The sequence below is a fragment of the Clavelina lepadiformis genome, chromosome 5 (assembly GCF_947623445.1).
Source record: "Clavelina lepadiformis chromosome 5, kaClaLepa1.1, whole genome shotgun sequence".
Lineage (NCBI taxonomy): Eukaryota > Metazoa > Chordata > Ascidiacea > Aplousobranchia > Clavelinidae > Clavelina > Clavelina lepadiformis.
The window spans coordinates 9,051,560-9,075,331 of record NC_135244.1 but is presented as its reverse complement, the minus strand read 5'-3'; the positions used below and the strand labels follow the sequence as shown (position 1 = coordinate 9,075,331).

General features: G+C 34.5%; 2 protein-coding genes across 5 annotated transcripts; both read right to left on the bottom strand.

The window, feature by feature from the left end:
- Nucleotides 1-879: 879 nt before the first annotated feature.
- LOC143458792 (eukaryotic translation initiation factor 2A-like) lies at nt 880-5,908 on the bottom strand. Its single transcript, XM_076955661.1, has 12 exons — nt 5,764-5,908; nt 5,431-5,500; nt 3,882-3,956; nt 3,499-3,617; nt 3,199-3,381; nt 2,920-3,113; nt 2,668-2,809; nt 2,419-2,582; nt 2,129-2,333; nt 1,698-1,891; nt 1,328-1,567; nt 880-1,189 (listed from the first exon to the last, which is right to left on the bottom strand). The coding sequence occupies exons 1-12, from the start codon at nt 5,780-5,782 to the stop codon at nt 1,064-1,066; spliced, it is 1,731 nt and encodes a 576-aa protein (XP_076811776.1). The 5' UTR covers nt 5,783-5,908; the 3' UTR covers nt 880-1,063.
- A 3,081-nt stretch (nt 5,909-8,989) lies between these two features.
- Nucleotides 8,990-23,678, bottom strand: LOC143460093 (uncharacterized). 4 transcript variants are annotated; one of them, XM_076957478.1, is made up of 11 exons: nt 22,035-23,421; nt 21,835-21,913; nt 20,420-20,531; nt 17,931-18,027; nt 14,704-14,827; nt 14,566-14,632; nt 13,882-14,020; nt 13,480-13,512; nt 12,708-12,823; nt 11,336-11,437; nt 8,990-9,630 (listed from the first exon to the last, which is right to left on the bottom strand). In XM_076957478.1, exons 1-11 carry the CDS (start codon nt 22,156-22,158, stop codon nt 9,571-9,573), a joined length of 1,053 nt encoding a protein of 350 aa, XP_076813593.1. In that variant the 5' UTR covers nt 22,159-23,421; the 3' UTR covers nt 8,990-9,570. The 4 variants fall into 4 exon arrangements, with proteins under 4 accessions (XP_076813593.1, XP_076813594.1, XP_076813595.1 ...); XM_076957479.1 differs by lacking the exon at nt 13,480-13,512 and having other exon boundaries at nt 22,035-23,678; XM_076957480.1 differs by lacking the exons at nt 21,835-21,913; nt 22,035-23,421 and adding an exon at nt 20,652-21,214.
- Between the last annotated feature and the right edge of the window lie 94 nt (nt 23,679-23,772).

The following is a 23,772-nucleotide window of genomic DNA, read 5'->3' as shown; positions in this document are numbered from 1 at the left end:
AAAACAAGTTCAACCTAAAAGTGAGTTATAATGAGATATTTGTGTTGCTGCTCAACATCATCTAAGTTGGGGGTATGCCATTATAATCTTTACCCACGGGTTGGAAAGTCTTTTCACGACTTAAACTCGGCGGTGATTCCTCACAACTCGAGCCCCGGTTACTGAACTTGCCTTTTGTGCAAGCTTCGATGGATAAACATTTTTTATATGTTTTTTGTTGTGTCACCCGAATTTCGATCTGTTCACCAGGACCGCTAAATGAAAGTATTGATTAGGCCTACCAAACGAAAGAGCTAGGAATGTCGCACAGCCTTATAACACGCTAGCACGAGGCCGTCAAACACCAAAAAATGCCATAAAATTCTTGTTTGTTTTATTATACATTGAATTTAATTAAAAACTGATTACTCGAAAAATCTTCCATGAGTCTCTCAGAAATTTTGCATGACACATTGGACTATCATTCCATAAAATGACATCAAAAAACTATGATTCAAACTTTTTTAACAGAGGCACAAAATCGATACTAGAATTTTTAACCTAATTCTGCACACGACCAACGACATTGAAGCACGCCAACTACTAGGTTGATTCCCAGGCTAGAAAACAACACCAACCATGCTGCCTTTTGATTGATCTAAATAGTTTTCTAAAGCCCTACGTAAGAGTCCAATAAAATCATAGAGATCTTAGTTTTAAGTGTTTGACGGCCTCTTAGTTACAACGCACCAAGCACACTTTCTACAACGATTTACTAGATGTTTAGATGTGTTCCAGTAGTCAGCATTTTACTTCAAACTACTTATACACAAGAAACATAATTGAGAAAAATTCCGCCCTTTGGCCGCTAAGTGACAGTTGCAATGTACTTTCACCAGGTCACCTCATCATTTTATTGAGTCCTTAGCGGACTGTAAAATTGCTGTCATAAAAACAGGAACAGGTAAACTGATCTAATTCTAATCCAATTACGCATGAAGCTCTTTTCACCGTCCACTGGAGAAAGTGCGAGTTATCCATCATGGTAGATTTTCTTCTACAGTATGATTTATAGCAGCGTGTGCTAAAGTTCCAACTTTTTTAATTCTTCTAAAAGTGCGTATTCAGTGTTTAATTTTTCTATTTGGTTTTTCTCAAGCTGTTTCCCTTGATTTTGCTGCATCTTCAGCTTTTCAATAGCCTGCAGTTTCTAAAAAGAAACATTGCGCAATTTGATATCTCAACCGACACAATAAGGAGCAGAAAGCAGGTGATATAAAACACTAACCAGTAACAACACCAGTGGAAATAGTCAGAGGTAAAAGTGTTTGGAAATATTGGAACTTGCCTTTTTAAGAGCCTTGATTTTTTTCTCTGTTTCATTTAAATCGGAAGCTATGGATTGACTTTGGGCTGAATCATTTAAGAGATATTTAGCCATCTGTATGGCGTCCTTCTGCTCAGAGCTCATATTAGATTGATCCATCATCTGTTTGCTTTTCTTCATTTCCCTTTTTTTCTTGTTCTTCTGGGCAGACTTGGAAAGCTGTTCTGGTTCAGTCACCAAAGACCCGTCATCTTGTTTACACTTAAAATTACATATTCAAGTACTTAACTAAAATACAATAAAGCATAAATTTATAGTATGAAAACTTCTTCGAAGTCAAGGCTGTAGTGGCTTTATAGATACACAGTTAACATAACATATAAACTCATACTATTGTTGCATTATAATTAGGGTTTCCTCTGGCATGTGGTGGTACGTATGCAGCTGGCTTGGAATCTTTTAAAGTATCTTTGATTTTCTTATTTGTAACTGTAATAACTGGAGGAGGGAATGTTTCATCTGGTACTGGCTGCCATTTGACTTCGTAGAGATCACCAGCTGATTGTTGTTCGTAACAGACACCTCCTACATTTTAGTTACATATTTTCAACTGCTGGGTTATTCAATAGTTGCACTTGTAGACAATGTCACTTAAACATAACAACTGACAAGTGCAAAAAAGTTCAACGCATTCCCTTTATCACCTAGGTCATTCAATGCTTGAAAGAAAATGATAACTGAAACATTACTATAATTCCAGCAACTCAAGAGAACAGAACTCAAGTCACACCAATAAAATCCTACTTAAAGCAAGAAACAAACCCGCATAATGCCATAATTTGTAACCATTTCCGACTCTCAGACGGGGTGAAGTTGTGGCTGTGATGAAATGAGTGCCGTTGGCGCACCACTCAAAGTAAGTGGTGTCTGGTGAAGTATACTGTGAAATTTGCGTTTTCCTTTCAAAATCCCATATCTCAATGTTTCCTCTTAAATTCCCAAAGCCAGCCAAAGCAAGTAAATTGCCCTGGTCATACAAACACAAAAATTTGTCTTCATCTTAAAAGAGTTTACAACATATCTTGAGATGTGTAGATAAAAACTACTGATACCTGGGGGTTAAAATAACATTCGTTTTTTGGCGTAGCTCCAAACTCAAAAAGTTGATTGCACTTAAGGTTAAAAATGCAAGCCTTCGCGGGCATGAAGCCAAATACAACACAAAACTGGGTGGAATTGGGAGCCCAAGCAGCATCATAAATAGGCCCTTTCTTTGCTAAAGGACAAAAAGAGTCAAACAGTAACACACCTGACAAACAAAAAGTCAAAAGCTTAGCGACATAGTGAGGACCAGTACTTACAAAGTTGAACAATAGATGTTTCACCACTGCATGATATAAAATGAAGTGATTGTTCGCCATAGTAAGACTCTCCTGTAGTGTCAACATCAACTGTAGCTTTCACCAAAAGAGCGTTCCCTTTTGGATTCCACATCATTTTTACCTTAACCACAAAACAAAATTCTGAGACCATAATTGTGCTTTGTTGATTATTTGTTTATTTTGCAGGCAAATATTACATCCATGTCATGTGTAAAACTTTTTACTACTCACAGAGTCTGCTTTGAAAAAACTTTTGTTTGCTATCACATCATCAGGTTTGAGTTTTGGGTACTGAAATACCCGAACAGATGACGGAGCACCCTTGGAGCCACGAATAAAGCAGGATAAATGAAATGGAGGTTGTTCATTTGGAGAAAACTCAAATGAATCAAGCTTCTCTATGTGTAATTTTTCAATTGGCTCAGCTGAAAAAGTTTGTGTTTGGTTAATATTTCTAGCAAACAGAACCAACAAGTACAAGAACTACATCAATCCTCTAACCAAACTTACCGAAATTGTCATCATTAAAAAAATAGACACTGCTTCCAACTAGTTTTGCACAAACGTTGGTTCGATTTAACCATTTGTATTCCCAGCCATTCATATTTTTTTGAACCGTTACATGTAAACGCTTTTTAAGGGGTATACTCCAGACCTGGAGATTTTGAATTCCATTGGGATGCTGCTTTGTGACTAAAACAAATAGCAACTGTGTCAGGATGTTAAAAGGAACAGAGTTGTATAAAATATACTCGCTGATAGCTACATATTGTAAAATTATTGTGCACATTTTAAGAGATGAATACTTACCAGTATAAGGTTCCCACACACAGAAAAGATTTTCATTTGGTGAAAATTTCATAGCATAGGCACGACCTACATCAAGAGATAGTAAGACATTTCTTGAATTCAAGTCAAAAATCACCACTCTAAAGACAAACATTGTAAGACTTAACCTGTAATAAGTGTATCAATAATTACATGTAATGTTATACTTTATAGCAATAATTAGGGCAAGTCTTTTCAATAAAACCAATTTTCTTGTTCGCTTTAACAAATAGACTCAAGAATCAGTAAATTATTTAAATCAATAAAAACATGCCCTAGTAACAAGAATTAAAGTTCAATGAGCAAGTCAAAAACGAAAATTGTTAATTATAAAATATACAAACTAAACTTATACAATGAATTACTTAGACCCATCACACCAAGCTATCCTCTTGCCATTTTTTGACAGCTTGACAATTCTGCATTGACCATCAGTAAGTCTAAATCAGAAGCACATTTGATATTATTAGTTTATTACTCACAATCAAAATAACTTTAAACAGTGGCATACCATAAAAGGTAAAAAACTGAACAACAAGTTACAAGTCTTACAGGTAAACGGCTTTTAAGCTGGGTAAAGCACAGATAAACCCATATCAATAACTAGGCAAACATCACACAGCAATTTAATCCTAATCATTGCATCAATTCTTACCCTTTTTGTAATAATATGATTATAAAAGAAACAGCTCTAATTTAAATGAACCAACAGTCAACTAAACACATTTCATATTTTCATGGATACTGATGACTAGCTAGTACAGACAGTTGTCAGCAAACATTTATCACAATAGCCCTAACTCTCTTTTCAGTAATAATTGAAGGCCCAGCATCAGATGTTAAACATAGATACACACTATAGTACGGTTAATAAGTCTATGTGCTTTTCTCGTTTTTGCAACAGAAATTGGTTGTTTAAAGTTTTTAAAATTTAACTTTGATCAACTTTTAATCTAATTATGTACTTTCTACAAGTTTGCTTGTGGAACCAGCAAACGTGGTTGGAAATTGGAATATTATTAGCAGTCAGTTTTTTTCCTACCCTTAATCTAAATAATTATGATTATAGTGTAATTATGAGCTTTAGAGTGTAGATTAATTTTTTAAATGATATTGAAAATCATGGCACCATTGATAGTGATAAAATAAAGGTTGGAACCTTTCATGTTTACGCTGACTTGCATAAACTATTGTCCCAGTCATAATGATTAAAGAAAGGTGGAGAAACAAAAAAGCCTTTTTATCAAAATTATGCTTGGATTCTTAATGTGACCAAAGAATTAATGTCATGTATGTCGAAGGTTACTAAAGGGTTATTTCGATGTAATTGATTATTATAGCTGTACACAACCACTGAAATTAACATGAAAAAAAAACATTAAGCGGCCCAGGCACAATGGCGGTTCAACTCGAAATGGCTACTTAAGTGGCCGCCAAGCCGGGGTGTCACTGGAACTGGAAAGAACACTGTTCGTATCACGCAGCCCATAATTTGCTAACCACTACGCCGGGGGTGTTCAAATGGCGGATCTCGATCCGGATCTTTTCAACTTTTTGTGTGGATCATTTTTCTCACTGAAACAATCTTACAGATGTAGCACACTTCACTTTTGACTTTTACAAAGTTATTAATATGTTGTAGGTCCTACAATGTAGGGTACATTTACAGAAATAAAGCACCATAAAAATTAAAGCATGTCCAATATATTTACTATTCGTATTTAGTGGATCATCATGTTGTCAGGTTTGATTGTGGCGGATCATGGCAGAAATCATTTGAACACCCCTGCACTACGCTATTCAATTAATAGTTTAATGCAGTTGCAATCTTTACAGAACGTTTTTACTTCTATATATAGTTATATACATTTGCCACTGCCAAAAATACCCAAGCATAAAACTTTAAACACTCACTTCTGTTTTTGACAATCCACTTGCTGGGCAACATTCCATTGCAAAAATGATAAATCTTCAGAAGATCGCACTGAAATTTGAATAAATTACTGGTATGTTATTATATAAAAACCATTCTAATTTCATAAAATTTTAAATTATTATGACAATATAATTAAGTGAGTAGTTTTCAATCTATTTAGCGTTTATGGCACATTAACAGAATCTATTGTTTGCAGTTCTGCAACTTATAATGTACAGCATTTAATGAAAGGTTATGCTAGTTTTGGCACCGTAATGGCCGGCTGTATGTCATTTTGGTTGGACACAGCTTATTAAAAAAATATTGCTTACCTGCAAGGAGTGGTAACATGGCAATCACTTTGAAGAAAATAAATCAATTGAATTTTTGTGTTTATACAATTAAGCCCATTATCAAATAAAACAGTAAAAGATTTATACTCCCTCAACTGTTAACCTATAAAGCAGTTAAGGGTTTAGGCTCAGTTTGAATGTAGGAAAATAAGTATATACAGTAGTTGCCGCTTGTTGGATCCAACCGCTTATTGGGGCAGAATCCTGTGGAAAGGAATTTCTACATACTAACATAGTGCAAAATACTTCGCTTGGTGGATCCATTCTCAACATCTGGCCTCATGGTAAAATGCTAAAATGTAGTAAAAAACCTAGCAAAATGCTTTCCCGAGATGTTGTAACGTCTCTTTTCACCTTATCGGCCCTGACGAGTGAGCCGTTGTGATGTAATAGACACTGTAGTTTGTGTATGCTTTGAAAACATGTCTTGACTATCCAGTAAGACTTGAACTGTAAAAGATTATTTTGTATCTGTGAGAATTGCGTTGGAATAAAGAAGGAAAGAAAACTGGAGGAAGTGAATAAGCCTACTGGCAGTGACAGAAAAATTGACTGTCGTAGTGATCCCTAGAAGCAACAGAGACAAGTAACTCTAGATAGATTTTTTTAATGTTTTCTTTGTGTTTTTTGAGTGATTTATGTGTTTTTTTGTGATCTTTCAGTTATTTCCAATGTTTATATGCATTACATGATGGGCACACTGAGCCTGTTGAGTCATATGGAGAACTTAAGTAGATCCACTGTTTATTAGGATCCATTTCTCCTGGAACAGAGATGGATCTTATAAGTGGTGACTACTGTAGTCCAAGTGCCTTACAAACTGACATGTGATTAAATTAAATTAATTAAAAGTCAGACTAAGAGGTTAAAGGCACAATACTTTTCTCATAGTGCTCGATGTTGCATGCTACACTAGTGTTAGTTATCGTTGCAAGACCTTTTGGCACGACATTAACATTTCTGGGTCTAGTATACAAGTGCACAACCAGATGACGTCACAATTTGAGTAGCTGGGATCTAGTATACAAAGGCATTGTGTGGTTGTGCACTTGTATACTAGACCCGACTATTCCACTATTAAGTACTGCACACCTGTTTGGTGTCACAGTGCACACAGCAACATATCAACGCTGTAATAAACAGTGCCTAACATATCGTGACTAGATGTCTGCATCCCACACGACTGAAAAACTTTATCATTTGCCTGACTTCTTGTGGTAAATATCATCGCTATTGTTTAGCTTAGCCTATGTTTGCGACCAGGTGTGTGAGCAAAATTTTTTGTCCCGTTTCGTTTGACTGTGGTTCAAAGCGAAAATTAAATTAATGAAACAAAAATGAATTAAATCATCCTTGCAGGCATTCACCATCGAAATTATTTTTAAAACTTGCTAAAACGGCATCAATAACACAAACTGACAAGATTTTGTCTAGATATTGGACAGCAAAACGTTGCTTCGTGATTAATGGTTTTTACATTAGTATCGTGTCGTTTATTTTTCGTCATGGTCAGTGGGGGGACTAAAAATAAAATGCTAACAATTAAAACGTAGAAAAATCATAATTAATATAAAATTTGTAGTGCAAAGTATAAAAATTAGTATATAAGAAAATTAATATAAGATAAAAAATCAATGATTCCATCTTACTGTATGTTGGAATCAACGGAAATGGGCTTTCATATCAAGAAAAGAATAATGTCATCACCAGGAAACGTTCAAAAAGGCCTGAAATTCCCTCAAAGTTAGTTTTCATACCTTTTCAATGCATTACTAAATGGGACTCTTATATTTTTGCACTCTGAAGGTCTGAATGAGAAGGAGTTATGACTTATGATGTATAGAAAAGAAATAATGACATAATAATTCCTATACTTGATCCTGATATGGGAGTGCAAAAGTAAAAGAGACCCGATAAAGAAAGGAAATATGGTCGTGGTTTTATGATAGCCGGTGATAATCTTATCTCTTATTGCAATATTTTTGGTTTTGTGACGTTATACCTTTGATGAAATTAATATAAGTATTAGCCATTTACGTGATTGGCCCTAATGAAAAATTTGTAGAATTTCTCGGGCGTAGAAAGTTCGCTTCTACGCCAATTTTCTGGCCGTTTGCCGTTTCGCCCTATATTCTATGTTAGGCTGTATAATCAATAAACTTTACTGATTCCAATCTAACATAAAAAACGGGTTATTTGGCGTTACGAAAATTGTTGTTTACGAAGTTATAAAATCGTCTCCAACAAATAGCCAGCTACTATTCGCATGAATTTGAAAATACGATTTATTTCTAGGCGTTTTAAAGTTTTTTGAGGCGTAAAATGGTAAGATTTTAACGTTTCGCGCATTTTGGGTGGTATTGGCATTGGCGTTGGCCGATATTTCAGAACGGGCTTTCGAAATTTTCAAACCCCTCAACACAATACAAAAGGCAACTAGTCAAATGGTAAATATGTGGAGCACAACACATTTATATCATTAGGTTACTGGCATATTACTGTGTACAGTAATATGAAATATGCACCATGGCGTTTATAATCGATGCAACACCATGACGACGATCCCGTATATGCTTTTAAAAAGGCTTAAATTCTTTGTTTATTTTATTATAAAGTTACATTACAAAAAAATACAATTAATCGAAAAATCGCGCATGGTGGCTCCCTGAAATTTGGTATGTCACGGTAGTACGCCTTAGGCTATTATTTCATGAAATAAATCTTAATAAAGTCACATACCAAATCTCTAACTCTTGCGATAGAATGTTGAAGTCAAAACTGAATTTTTGGGCCAAAAGGTCAAATTTCGTCAATTTTCATCTACAATTTCGGCTAAACTAAACATACATGACCTGGAAATTCTTAACACTCCGTTTTGCTACGGTAATTCCCTCACTGATTAACAGCAAGGGCCATGTTGGAATCAGATTGGTCTAACACACTTTTTTAATCATTACGTAAAACGCCTAACAAAACCTTGGAAATCGAGAAGTTATAGCATATAGGGCATAGGCCTACTGTGCCTTTGACTTTTAAAAAGTAGCAACAAAGTGAATCTGGTTATGTCAGCTTAATGAGCTCAGATTATCTTTTAGGCTATTACTGATAGTAAAGAGTGCATGGTTATACCCTACCTCTGGAGTTCTCGTCTTAACGTGTGATTTGTGAACTAACATTAGATACTGTTTCAAAAAGCAGCCCAAACTGGAGTTTGATTGAAATTTTTGTGAGATGAAAATACGTGCAACACACAAAAACAACATTCCCAGCTACAAAGAAGTAGCACTATATGAAGCAATCATTTTTATGGCAAAAGTGCACCAAAAACAAATATGAAAGGAATTCAAGCGAAAATTGAGCACATGAAGTAGCACATTACAGAAAATTGCAGATGATTATATATAGGCCTACGGCTAGGTAAAATCTCACAATAAACATGAAATTATAGATTACCAGTTTGAACAATATTTCAGTCTAAATTGTTGAAGTCAAAAAAACAGAAAATATGTGCACACAATAAACTAAACTTTTGTTGAGATGACCAAAATGATATTTAAACATGCACACAATAGAAGCACATACTATATTTCATAAAAAGCACCGCTAGCAACAACAACATAAATAATACACCTCACATTTTCAGTAAACGTACTAATATACTGACTTTGTTGAAAAAGTTATTACTAACAAAAAAAACATAAAAACAAAATGAGAAGGTTAACAATGAAATGTATAATGCACATAATATTTTGATGCAGATCGGAATTGAAATTGATGTCATTGGAATTACCAATTATCCAAAAATTCAAAGCCTGACTTTCGTACAAGAAGTTGACTGTTTCCATCCTATACAAATTAGATACAAATTAAAGTCAGAAAACAAAAATAAAGATTTCGAAAACAGAAAATACTATAAGAAAATAGCTCTCTAACAATTAATGAACAGAAAAATAGGACAAAGACCCGGGAGCCGGATCCTAACCCTAAACCTACAACAAAAATTAATTTGCAACAAAAACAATCTAAATTAAAAATTGAAAAAAAATACCCATTTAGGCACACCGGTATATTAGAAACTTAGTAGCCCGCTCAATTATTTTCGATTACTGCATAATTGGTACTCACTCAAGTTTACTTTTTCTCGAGCAAAGTAACTCTGGTTATAACGATGGAAGGTTGCAATGGCCACCAAACCAAGAAATGGTTAACGTTAACAAAAGTAAAAATTAAACAAAAGAAAAAATGAAAATCCGGCAGTACCGTGCATGTAGTAAGATCAACCTTCGAGGACACGCCAAAATAAATTTACTGACGAAAGAACAATACGATGCGAACACGAGCTCATTTTGGGATTACTTCTTGCATGGCTTAACAGTTGTTATGATGCACAGCAGTATGAAATTTAGTATGCAATATTTACAAGTATAGCCAGTTTAAAGCCACTTAGAATAATGTAAAAGAAGAATTGAGTAAGGGCGTTTTATGTCAAGTTCTTTTTCCGTTGCCTTTGCTCTTGTTCTCAAGGTTGTCTATGAGTTCATTTAGGTTGGTTAGTTGCGTTATCATAGCTCTTGGACCTTACAAACAGGAACGGTTTTTACATAAGCCATAAGTTCCATTCTATGCGTCTTATCGTGAGGCAAAAAAGCTAATGGAATAGCGTTTAGAGGCCCGCGAGTGCCCTTAACCGAGGCAAGAAAACTGGGCTGTGGCCTAATATTGTTAAATAATTAGTCTAATTAAGTAAAATACTATAACAATAAAAAAGTTTGCGCGTTTTACAATGAACAAATAGCGTCTTGACGTCTTCAGTGGCATTATGATAACACAATATAAAATTTAAACTCAACGGGGTGACAAATTAAATTTCTCACGCTCGCCAAACAATTTTCTTTTTTTATTACCTTTTGTTTTGTTTTCAGAATTTAAAATAATTAATGGCCTTGTTACTAATAATAACTCTTTGTTCAAAGGTTAACTAAAAAACCATCGTATGCCGCATGAAATAGTTATAAGCACATGTCAAAGAACGTCGATTTAAGAAGGAACATGTCAACAATTACAATGGCAAAACATTACGTTGAAACGATTTTATTTTGTGGAAGTGATTTCTAAACCTTATTCTACGTGATATGTTGGTACATCGGTCGGTACACAACAGTTTCAATTGTAGTACTAGCTATTTCTCAACTTGCCAGCAAGATGCTGTTCTAATACAGCTAACCCTCAAATATTTCGTTTTCACTGGCTGGCCACAGCTATATTGGAAAGATTAATTTTGTACTGATATCCCATGCTAAAAACAATTTAGTTATATATGAAAATGGGTTTTATACGTGATGCGGCTTGTGCACTAGTGAAATATATATTATCATACTGCAACCCGCACCCCTAACGATTTTGAAAAGTCGGCGACTGTGCCAGAATTTGTATGTTATGATAATTTCATCACTGGAGGATTAATCGGCCAAAATGCTGAAAACGCCGATTAACAATTAGTGATTATTTGTTGATTTATCTGTGCAACCTTAAACATATGCTGTACAACAACCTCTGATGTTTCATCCTGCTCTTTCGATCGATCCAGTAATGGTAAACCATCAGAGTTCTTCAAAACTTCATCTGAGTTTAAATTCGGGTCTTCAATAGAATTCTAAATATAAAAAATAAGCAACCGGTTTTCAATCACCATCTGAGACATTACCCACCCTGATTTACATTTTATTTTCAACATATCATTGAAAATCAAGCAACCTATAAACAGTTTTAACTTCAAACTCTAAATGTTACTAAATGGTAACATGAAAATTAACGTTTAATTATTTTGGCAAAAAGGTTGTACCAATGTACCTACGTGGAAAGCCGATCTTAATTCTAATTTAAAACAATAGCTTTCAACGCACGATATTTTCGGTGAAATATGGAAGCAGCCCTATTAGTGACAGCATCACATGTTTTATAACCTTCTTGCAATCAGCATGGGAGGTTTTCAGTGCAAGTCAACATCCGATGATAAATATTAAATATCGCCAGCAGCATCAGAGATGTAGTCTTGCCATTTTTATAGACCCTGCTGCCCTTACTTGCTTAACTCAGCAATTCCTAACCCAGAATAATCGTATTTCTGTGGGTATGAAATTGATTAATCATACTCAAAATTGTCTATCAGCAAGCACGCTTATCATGAAACAAACAAAGCACAATAGGCACGAGTCTGGGGTTGCAATGATGAGATTTTAAAGACAGCATGGATGCAGAATATGTGCTATTAGTTTTCTATCAGCACTTCACGACCCAGGTTAAATTGCTGGAAGAGCCATAGTTTGTAGTTTACCCTCGACTTCTACAGAGAATAAATACGAAGTAAAACCTTTCGCAGTTGCCCTGATTATGACAAACGGCACACCAGGGAACTACTTAGTTAATGACATGACATGATGATGATACTAATAATGACACAATACTAAAATGGCAGCTTGTCCTCACAAATAAGATATCATTGAACTGAAAGAAACATGTTAACTACAACTTCAAAGATACAGAATGTTATGAAAAAAGTGCTGTAATGATTTGGAGCAAACCGCCTGTGGGGAATACAGTACATCACTGATAATAACTCACTGAGATACATCATTAATACATCACTGATAATAAACAAGCGCTCAACAATTGCATATTAAATTTTGCTGTATAACATTTGTTGCTGCTAGAAAGACACACCAGAAATAAAATACTGAACGTCTTCATGTAAACCATAAAACATAGAGGCCAACAAACTAAGAATGCTTTCAGCAAAAACATGAAATGTCTGCTGCATTATAGAAATGTATGTATCCGGGCACTCAAATATATTGTTATTAGCTATTCTGTTTTGCTAAGTATGTGTAAAATATTTGACATATTCAGACAAAAATTTATGATACCTTGACTGGTTTCTCTGTTTCTTCCTTCTTTGAGACAGGAATCCGCCTATTAATATGGGCTTTTTCTCTTGCTTCTTGTTCTTCTTTCATAGCGACCTCCAAATTGCGAATAGCACCTAAAGGCGTAAAAATACATCTTTATATGGTGGTGTTACAATATTGATGCAGAATATAACCTCATACACACAAGCTAAGTTGAAGTGGTTGAAAAGCATAAATCTTTTATTATGTAGTCAACCAATTTTTACTGTAACAACAAATTTGTTTTACAGTGTTAGAGAGTGGAGATGTTTTTTCAAAATTTTTTGAAAAGTTTGGTAATTGAATTATATTAATCATGACTATACCAGTAAAGGTGAGTTTGAACAGTATTAGATGATTTAATATTCTATGTCAAAAAAGAAATACCTAACAGCCGATAGCTACTAGTATGATAAGATCAAAACACTGTGGTGTTACAATACGAATGAGCTATATATTTTTATACATAAATAGCAATAAGTCAACTAAAGTAATTTAGGCTTTGTGGACTGCATCATTGCATGGTTTAATTGAAGTGCAAGCAAAATAAAACAAAAATCATACTAAAGTTGCATATATCAAAAATATCAATTAGATATGTTGATTAAAAGCTCAAACAAGAAATCTACCAAACACCATCAGAAAGAAACTGCAGCGAAACGGCACCATAATTGATAAAAGCAGCTGAAAAGCAGAAATTTTCACAACAGCTTTGTTGTTAAAGCATGCGCAAAAATGCCAAAAGCAATACCTGTGTCATCTTCAAGTGTAAGTGACTCTGTGTCTAACAATTTTGTGGTAAAAGCTTATTTTTAGAAATTCATTAAAGATCTCATCAAAATCAAACACAATAAATACAAATATAATCAGTAACATTTTTGATCATTAAAAGCATGATTTAGTCATGCAGTATCTTACAAACATATTGACTATACATGCAGTGTCCAGAGTCACGAAGTTTCACATTATAATGTAATCCAACTTATCCTGATTTATTTGATTAGACCATTCATCTATTTTTAAAATTTAACTAGCTTTTAGATAAAAGTCTAACATTGATTCCTTGTCCTAAATTAAAGAAGTTTCCACTTTACAGCAAAGAAAACAATATCACAAATCTTTGAAAATGAAATGACAAAGTTTAACTTCATACCATCCAGTGTGAGAGAAACTCGTGGATTAATTCTGCTTGATGAAGATTTAGGTTTCTGATCAACAGGTCGCCTTTGGTCTTTATTGGGTAGGCTGTACATTGGACGATCTTTGTTTTTACTTTCGTTGCATAATCTTTGCTGAGAAGATTAAAATTTTGCTTTAGAGTAATTATTCAAATAGTACTGAACCAAATGTCAAACTACAAAACCTATAAATTTATTTAAACATTGCATTTGAGAGAAGAAATTCAAAAAAATGTGCCATAACATACAAGATGCACCTCAACCTCAGTATCAGTAGAGTATGCATATTTAAGAAGGGGAATTGGTATGCTTGCGAATCTACTGTCTACAGCAAGCTATCCAGTTAAACATAAAGCAAGAAACTATGGATGTGTGTATGGAATTATGTAATTCATTTTGTATTAACACTTAACAATTTAGTGAAAAGGCTTCAAATTTATTGTGACAAAATAGCAAAGCAACCGACAGCACTTAAATACACACATCAGTAAAGAAATTTAACAACGACATAGGTTTGCTTGTAGGGGGCTCTAACTTCACACCTTGAAGGCGTGGACTAACTTTTTGAGCCCTGGTAAAGTTCTACCTTAGTTTTGTTATGTCACCGAAATTAACACCCATGTATTAAAATAAGACAATGAAATAAGAAACGTTTATACCTGATTGGCGGACTTTGGCTGTAAAACAACAACTTTTACTTCCTCTGCCAGTATTATTTTTTCTTGTCTACAACAAATAAAACTGTATTAAAGAAAGTACATTGACAATGCACTTTTATTAATGCTAAAATAACTTACTGTGTCTGTTTTTTAATTTTGTTTTTAGAATTCCGTTGGCCATTTGTTCTTTCCTTCATACCGTTTTGAAGAACTGGGTTTAATAAAGCTGTTGATGACGATCTTTTTTCATCTTTATTTTTACCTTAAAAGTAGTTTTACTTATAAAAATTACTCAATTAATAAATATTACCAAATCTGTAGCATTTGTTGAAATAAGTGACAAGCCATAAAGCCTGTGGAGTTTGGCAAACGTTTTGAAGTGAGTTTTTGATCAAAACCAAAACATTTTGCACAAACATAGCTTAACACCGGATCTTTCGATTTTCATAGGTGCTTGGCAGTCCACTGGTCAAGTGTAACAGTTATAAACTGCAGTTATGATTCCTATATTACATTGTATAGTTTGAGGTAATACAGCTCTGAACCAATACAAACTCTTTAAATAAAGCTTTATTTCCTTTGCTATTTAATCATCTATGATCCATTTCCTAATTATAGCATCAACTTTTGCTGATTGATTAAGTTTGTTAAGAAATTCTAAACATATACATCATTGATAAGTGTTTTGTAGGGTACTTTCAGAAAATGTCTGCAAGCACAAGAACCTTTCATGTAAGCATGTTAAAACTTTATTATCAAAAAAAAGACATGGCTCAAACCAAGAACTTTTTTGATTGGAAGAAGTGCCTTTTCAGACAGGTAGCATCTCATGAGATTATGTAGTGTTCACTGGAATTTGTGAAAAACGTTTTAACACAATTGTGTTCTTTTATCTGTGATCACAATTGTGTGGATGATATCGGTATGCAGACACGGAAGACTCTGTCTGGAAATTCAATAGGTGTACAAAAATCAGCATTTTATACATAGGTCATACAATTGAATTTAACAGAAATTTCCTATCCGGCTGAAACTTGCAAAGACTACAATTAATAGTGATTTGTCTGATGACATTCATTGTAAAGCTATTGCCAAGCAAATCCAATGACAGCTTCTTAAGAGATTCTCGGGTAAATAGTATGGTTATCATAATTGGTGGTTTACAAAATCGTTAAAAGTGCATATCTGAAAATAATTGATGGCTGGTCAAAGTACCAAGGATAGACAAGTGGTTTAGTACAGTTTAACTTAGCATCTACTAGAACCGTAGACTCATTCTCCACACATCTTTAAAACAAAGCACACTCACCAATCATCACACACTAGTTCACTGCATAGAGCACATCTAAATGGAATAAACATTTTAATATTTCGTCTTAAAAGCTTAGAACGAAATAACACCATTCATTTTCAAACCTGGAACACATACAAGTTCAAGTTCTGCAATTGGTCCCAGACATTTGACTAAGGACTAGCAACATCGACCTTCAAAACTGAAACATGGAGGCCTGAAAGAATTCTTCTCCCTCAACAAACCAGTCATTTCTTGTCACAAAATGAAAAATTGCACTTATGTATCCAATTGTGAGGCATTCATGACAAAAATTGGAGATGTAAACTCTGTAGTAGTTGTACCAACATGATGAGGTAAAAAAGGACCTTGTCATGCAAAAGGAAAGACCCATAGATCTCATCACTCGGTAGTCAACAGCATTACTTTTAGTGTTCCAAAATTGGTTTTTATTGTTTTTTTTTTCATTATTTTAAAAATAACTGATAAATAAGCAAAGCTGAAAAAAGGTTTTTTCGAATTTCGAAAATTAGGCTCCTGAAAGCCCGTATTCAAGGAACTGTTTGTATTTGTGATTTGGTATGCTTATGTTTTCAATATGAGTACAGTATACAGTAAACCTCACATATGACGATAACCACTTACATCGGATCAGAAGTCAGATTTGGATTGTTTCCTATATTTTAATTTTTAATGCATTCAACTTTGCTGGTAACGGATCCTTTATCGTATATAATGGATAACTTCTACACTCCCTTTGAGACATATTGTAAAATACCTCGTATATGACGGATCCGTTAATACTGCAGAGAAATTGACTGTTGACACTTGGCGGTACGGTTGGTAACTTACTTCTATATGTAGGCTAAGATGGTTTTTCTAAAAGCAAGTGATGGCATCCTGGCGCAGAGCCCACAATTGTTGTGATACCTAATTACCTATTGCAGAATGTGAATCCATATGCAGTGCCTGTATGATGTCATAGATGAAAATAAACAAATAGCTGGCAGCGTTGTCAGCATCTGTGTAGTAGATCAGTGCGGTTAGTTTTCTTTATGATTTCCAATTTTAGTATAGCAATGGTTTCCTTCTGTTGTTTTTGAAAGGATGCGTTTCTTTTTAATACTCTACACTAGTCTATACCATCATATCTATCGATCATTGAAGGCTTGGTTCATTAACATTGTGTATCATTCACCTCAACATGTTTTCAACACACTGGGGGGGAGGAACGGTAAAAAATGATTTTAACTGTTTTTTTAAATAAGGCTCTTTGAAAACTGGTTTTAAAAATTCTGATTATTTAGCAACCCTAATTACTATGTCATGCAAAAGGTTAGCAGGTGAGCCATTGCTGGACCAATTGTTGTTTTACTCCTTTGTATTGCCATCTCCAATTACCCCTTTAGAATTGTGAGGCAATGTGAACAGCAATGCCACAGGCATCACAGTGTGCTAAAGAGTGGCTACAATTTGGAGAAATTACAAATTTGTAATTTCGACATGCAACAGAGGAAATTACAAATTCGTTAAGGCAGAAGTCCTTGCACAGCATGGTGGAAGTAAAGAGAAAACTGCTGTGAATTTATGATTAATGATATGTTTAATGATTGATAAGTATTATTCCAAGTTGTCTACTGTTTTCATTTAAAAGAGTGTGTTAGCAAGCAGTACTTTTAATGGAAATAACCTATTATATAAACAAGATAGATAACAACGAACACTAAAATTTTCACTACAATAATGTCATGCTTCTGTACATAACACTTTAGCTCATGTTAGCAATCATTTTGAAAAAAGTAAAAATGGTCATCATACTGGAAATATATAAAATGGGTCTTCGTGATTTTTTAAAAAATCTGCAACTATCTTTTAAAATTATAAAAAAATTTATCTATTAAAATTTTTTTTAAATTTTGATCTGTAACTATCTTTGCATAACATTTCACGACTTTAACATAAAACTTGTAAAGGTTAGATAAATATGCTAGATTTTATAAGCCCAGAAAAAATCATGGTTAAATCAAACATAACATGGCACTAAAAGTATTCTAGAGATAGTTGCTGTATTTACCTGGATTGTTTTGACTTATGCTCTTTGGCATGGACATATTCATTTGACTACGTGTTTCCCAAGCAAATGGACTTGAATGTTCATCTCTCCAGGATTCCTTTGAAGTTAAAATGGTAACACATAAAAATTTGTCCATGCCTTGCTATAATTTGTACGATAGTTTGTGTATCTTGTCATACTCTACAAATTACATACCATGTTTTGTGCAGTTTTTTGTTGGGTAATGTGTTTTAATTTGTAATACTGTCTTATTTCATGTCAACTTTAGGAGCAGTGATTGCATATCCACTATCAGGTACTCTTACGGAACATCGTGCATATTCAAACAGTGGGCCATAAAACACCAATATGATAGTGGATATTTGAAGAAGATAAAAAAACAACACACATCCATAAGCAAGCTATCTTCGATTGCCATGCAATTGTTTCCCTCCACTAGCCTGGGGTTGTGCCTTGAGCAAGTCCTAGTAATTCCATGCTCACATGTGACAGCAATGGCAAAAATCTGAATGGCATCTGGAAGAACAGGCAGCCAAAGTGGAAAGCCTTCCACTCAACAGCTGTAAGGAGGCAAAAAATGGGATCATACCTCAAAAGGAATATATGCTGAGGGCAGACAATTTAACATCAGCTACATTCTAGCCAGAAGCTGCAGCCGGCTTAATTCTGAACAAAACATATCACCACTTAATTTTTCGGATACAAGCTGGGAAAACCAAGAAAGGAGCTTTGGTCTTGGGCAAGCGTGGGTCTCCTTACATTTGCCCAGGTGTTTACATCATACAGAACAGAACACTTTTGTTAGGTCTTATTGACTCGTAAATAAACACAGAGAGTGAAAGTTTTCATCCTGTGAGCAGAAAAGGATTGTTTCAGCAGTTGAAGAAAAGGTGTCATGATTTGGGGTGTCTTTCAAATCATGAAATCTTTGCTACATAAACAGATAATGAGAACAATCTGCTTGCAAGATTCTCAATGGGGTTAAGCAGGGCTGCGTCTTTGCACCCAAACAGTTCCTCACATTTTTCTTGATGCCTCTCCTTGTTGCTTTTAGAAGGAATTCCCCTACCTTCACTCATGATCTGACGGCAGACTTCTCAATATTTAAACGTTAGGTGTTAAGATCAAGTCTCTGCTTTTGCAACAGCGGTTTTTTTGTACATGACACTGCATTCCTGGTGCAGAGTAAACAAGAACTTCAGAAACTAATATTATATTTTGCCAGTGCATGTCGCGAGTTTGGTCTCACCACCAACCAAAAGAAGACAGTGTTGTGGCACAGGGAATAACTTTAACTCCTTCAATAACTTTGGACAGCCTGACATTGGACGTAGTTCCTTGTTTCAACTACATTGGGTAAATAAAATCAGATGACCTACAGCTTTTCAAAGAGCTTGATACAAGACATAGAAGTGTCAGCTATCATCTTTGGACGACTGAGCAAACGTGTGTAAAAAAACAAGATGTTGACAGCATGTGTTGTTACTTGTTAGTACTCTCCTGTATGGTAACAAAGCCTGGACAACATACAGGAGATATGAAACACGCTTAAACTTTCTACATGAGGTGGATGAGGTGAATTTTTGGAATTATCTGGCAAGATAAAATTTCCAACAAAGAAATACTGGAAAGAATCCACTGTGAGAGCATGTTTGCCTTACTTTTCCTGCAACCCCATCTGACATTAACATAAATGATGTAGGATCATTAACATTAATGAGCAGAGACAAATATATATACAAAACCCATTATTAATAGCAATACATCCAAACAGAAATAACTATTAAAAACCAATTCAATTTGGAATGCTTTGTAAAATTCATAGACCATGAACTATTTTACAATTTCATTTGCAATCCACAGTTGCCCAAGTTTTGTTTAATATGTGCACTGTGCAGTCCTGTGAAATGTCAAAAAGGACAGGATATCAAACAAAATCTGATCATGATTGCACACTGTTTTTTGTAAACATGCTTCTGTTACCAAATTATGCTCTGCTGTGTACCATGGGAATATTTGCCAAATAATAAAATAAAATTGCTTAGAAACCAAAAGTGGCCCACATTTTTGCAGTAGGATCACACTGTTATATATTAAATCAACAGCATGTAATTTCTATTGTGAGTGTACTACCATCTTTTAATCCACTAAGTGCCAACAGCATGGTATGATGGCGCAAAGTTACTGGTGTTGAAAAAAAGTGTAAGGGAAAGCGAACATTTTAAAGTGAAATTTCCGTGTCTTTGCATTAGTCATGTATACCATGAGTTAAACATGCTTAAAGCCAATGAAAAGTGCACCATAACCAGTTGCATGTATACACCATGCCCAGTTGCTCATACTATTAAATGTTATATTACAATAATCATATTGACTAGCTATCTTTGACTAACAATAAATGCAAGTACAGCAAAGCTTACTTAAAAGCCTGTACCCAAGTATCATACGTTATAATTTGGAAGATTTTTAACTCTCTTAGCACCACCAACCTTATCCTTTGAATCATCAAGACATTTGACATAAGACTGACCAGTTTCCATAACAAGTCTTGGAAATAGTCTTTCACAATTTGGTATTGGCTCCGTCTTTGTCATTCGATACCTGAAAATGAAATAATTTCATTGATGGCAACTATTAGCAAACTTGTTCTGATATAAATACCATGAGTCAAGGTTGAAATAGTGTTGCACACAACTGATTATAAATAGCAAACTTACTTACAGAGCTGGGCAACAGCTCTTTAAAAAATAGCTCCCACTCTCGTTCATCAATGAAGAGAAAGTGCTGCTGTTCTATAAAAGAGCGCGCCCGTTTTGTTGCTCATGCTCCTGTTCTTTTTAACAACTAAAAATATTTTCACCCCAGCCTGTTTTCGACCACCAATTGCATTCTTATGTTGCAAACTTGAATTGTAAAACGTGTGTCTAACTGCAACAGCAATTTATACACTTATGCCATAATGCCAACATCTCCGTAATTCCAATTGTATAGCTAAAGAAAAATCCTCCAAAACAAATAACCCTTAAAAAGGAGCACAATTGTGGTTCCATTCCGATGTTGAAAAAAGAGCGTCACTCTCAAAATCGCTTTGGAATAAAGGAGCATGCTCGTGCCCACCTCTGCATACTTAGATAGGCCAACATAATTGAGCTCTACAGTAGTTACAAACACTTGCAGAAATTACGGTAAGACATAACAGGTCTTTTCACATTTCACTTCTAACAAACCTTTCAAGCATTATTTGAAAATCAATAATTGCCCGACTGCGTAGAAAAAAATTAATCAATTAAGATCTTGCTACAAAAATTACTGTTATTGTTTGAAGTATGTGTTCTCCATACAAGTGAAAGTGTTCTAAATGCGTTGTCACCATGGACTCTTCTACGAAAAGTCTATCATGGAAAAAACAAATTAATACAGTTGAATATCATAATGCATTAAGCAAACAAGAAACGCTGAATTTTCTTAACCCAATACTGTTTTGCAGTTAAGACAGTTAATGATATGCAATTAGGTTGGAGAAAATGTATGGTGGAAGTGATGATAGCAATAAATAACGTATTAATGTTTTACTTTACGTTTAATTGTTCGGTCAGAATGTTTTAAACAGACAATTTACCTAATTACTTAAGTTATTGTAGCTTGTAAATTTTGAAATTATATAATAAGTTGTGTGCAACAGTATGTAGGATTCAATTTTTTGTTATGATTAAAGTATTTTTGATTTTTGCCAAGTAATAAATGATTATACAACTAGCTTAAGATTAAATCTCCAAACAAAATATGCATATATATATATAAAGTGATACAATATATGAACCACCGTCTTTTACAAATATATTGACAGCTTTGTTTCTTAATAAAACAAACTGACAGAACGTGTTTTTCAAATATGTCTTATGACCTGGCAGTTGCGTCAGGTGTGATAATATACTTGTTGATTGCTTCCTCCTGTTCAGCAACTGACATTCTTTTCCAATCATCTAAAATAAGGTTACCGTTCCATTATTACATGGTATCAATGTTCAACCCCATAGTATATATTAAAATGAAACACTTCTAAAACAATATTTGGTTGAAAAAAAACAGTTCGCCAACAAGTACCTTTTGAATAAGAGTGCTTGATCCTTGACTTTGCTTCGATAATTTTTGCAGCCATTGGATTAAGGCTGGCAAAATACTTGTGAACTATTTTGGCCTTTACAGGGTCACTAGTCCACAATGCCATGATTTTCAGTTTCCTGCAATCGATATCACTGTGAAAATTTAAAGAAACATAGAGGAAGAATTAATATGCAAGTGTGTGAAAAAATAGATCTCTCTTGTTTGTTTAGTAAGATATTACAGTTTTTGAACTGGACATCGAAATTTCATTTTAGGCTTGAAAATCAGGTTCTTCTGAGTTCTTTTGTCAAGATCTCAGGGGGTGCAGAAGCAAAATTCCGGGGTGACGGTAAGTGAGAAAGCAGCTGTTATGACTTGTGGTCCAAGGCTACCCGTTGTTTGTGGTGCAGCCTTATATGATAGAAATAGAGGGAAAAATCAATGTTTCCCATTCTTTGAAAACTTAAACTGATGATCCTTGCAATTATGTAATTTAACATGCGCTCACACAGAGCATGCAAACACGACGGCCAATTCAATCAAATGACCTCATAAAGTAATCAGAATGACAAAGGTACGACACAAAATTAAAGGGAATGATAATTAAATTTAATAATAGTAATTAACGGTAAATGAAGTTAATCATACTGTTTCTCATTAGGTGGTGTGCCAGTTAGGAATGAATGAACTAACAATTTCATTGGTCAACAGTTTCATGAATAAAATAACAATTTCATTCAAGCATTATCTCGGTGTGTATTGCCATTTTAGAAAAAAATCTTGGGTGTGATCTTGTCATACTCTGCAGTCTGGGGTGAGTTTTACGTGATGGAACTTAAGAAGTATTGTAAGTAGAGACTTCAAGTTTGGTATATAGTTAGAAGAATCTTGCTAACTACCTGCAAAAACTCCATTAAAATTGGACCAAAAATTAATATCAAAATACCGACTATTTTGGTAAAATTCTGACACTTGGTACTTTCGCAGACAGGCTGCCCAACCTTAATGCAAATTCTAGCTTTCGCTGACCTTTTCTGATTTACAAACGTCTAGTAAAGTTGTACGGAATGAGGTAACTTACATTTTTACCTAAAGTAACCTATATAATCGGGCCATACTGCATTAAGGCAAAAATTGCACTTGCATCAGGATTCGTTATACCCAGGGTTGCCATGCCGTCCTCATTTCTAATATTTGTCCTTATTTTAAAGGTCCGTGTCTTAGAAAATATGTTTGTCCTTTTTTCAAAGAAATGTCCTTATTTTCACTTTCGTCCTTATTTTGGGCATTTTGTCACCTTTACGATACCATTTTGTACCAAAGAGATACCAAAATTATGAACATGCAGATAGTGTCTTGTTTTTTTTTTAGGAACATTGGTTGCTTTCTCTTGTTGTACACTGTTTAAGGTGGTATTCCTCGTTCATTTTCTAGTCGTCCTTATCTTTGAGTTGAGAAAGATGGCAACCCTGGTTATACCCTATGAGTAGCCTACTGGTACCGAGAGTCTATTACTTTCTTAAAACAGCACTGAATATCCTATTGGACAGTCGATACATTTTTACCAAGCGCCAGAACGGTTACCGACGGTACTAATTACCGATTGCCCAGTGCCTATAGGCCTACCACGGCTTAATATGCACTGACTGCCGATTCGGGCAAACTGGGTTTTAACAAAACATATTTTTTTTGCATCAGGTGGTAGGGACATATTTTTATTTATTGAGGTGGGGTATTC

What these genes read in the sequence shown, in the direction of transcription:
- LOC143458792 (XM_076955661.1), bottom strand. An exon ending in GTTTTTTCAAAGCAGACTCT is followed by an intron (nt 2,810 to 2,919) that starts GTGAGTAGTAAA and finishes TTTGTGGTTAAG; the next exon opens with GTAAAAATGATGTGGAATCC. An exon ending in AAATCAAGGCTCTTAAAAAG is followed by an intron (nt 1,190 to 1,327) that starts GCAAGTTCCAAT and finishes GTTTCTTTTTAG; the next exon opens with AAACTGCAGGCTATTGAAAA.
- LOC143460093 (XM_076957478.1), bottom strand. Translation starts at nt 22,158, where the DNA reads ATGGCATTGTGGACTAGTGACCCTGTAAAGGCCAAAATAGTTCACAAG. An exon ending in AAAATTAAAAAACAGACACA is followed by an intron (nt 14,633 to 14,703) that starts GTAAGTTATTTT and finishes TATTTGTTGTAG; the next exon opens with ACAAGAAAAAATAATACTGG. An exon ending in AGCCAAAGTCCGCCAATCAG is followed by an intron (nt 14,021 to 14,565) that starts GTATAAACGTTT and finishes TAATCTTCTCAG; the next exon opens with CAAAGATTATGCAACGAAAG.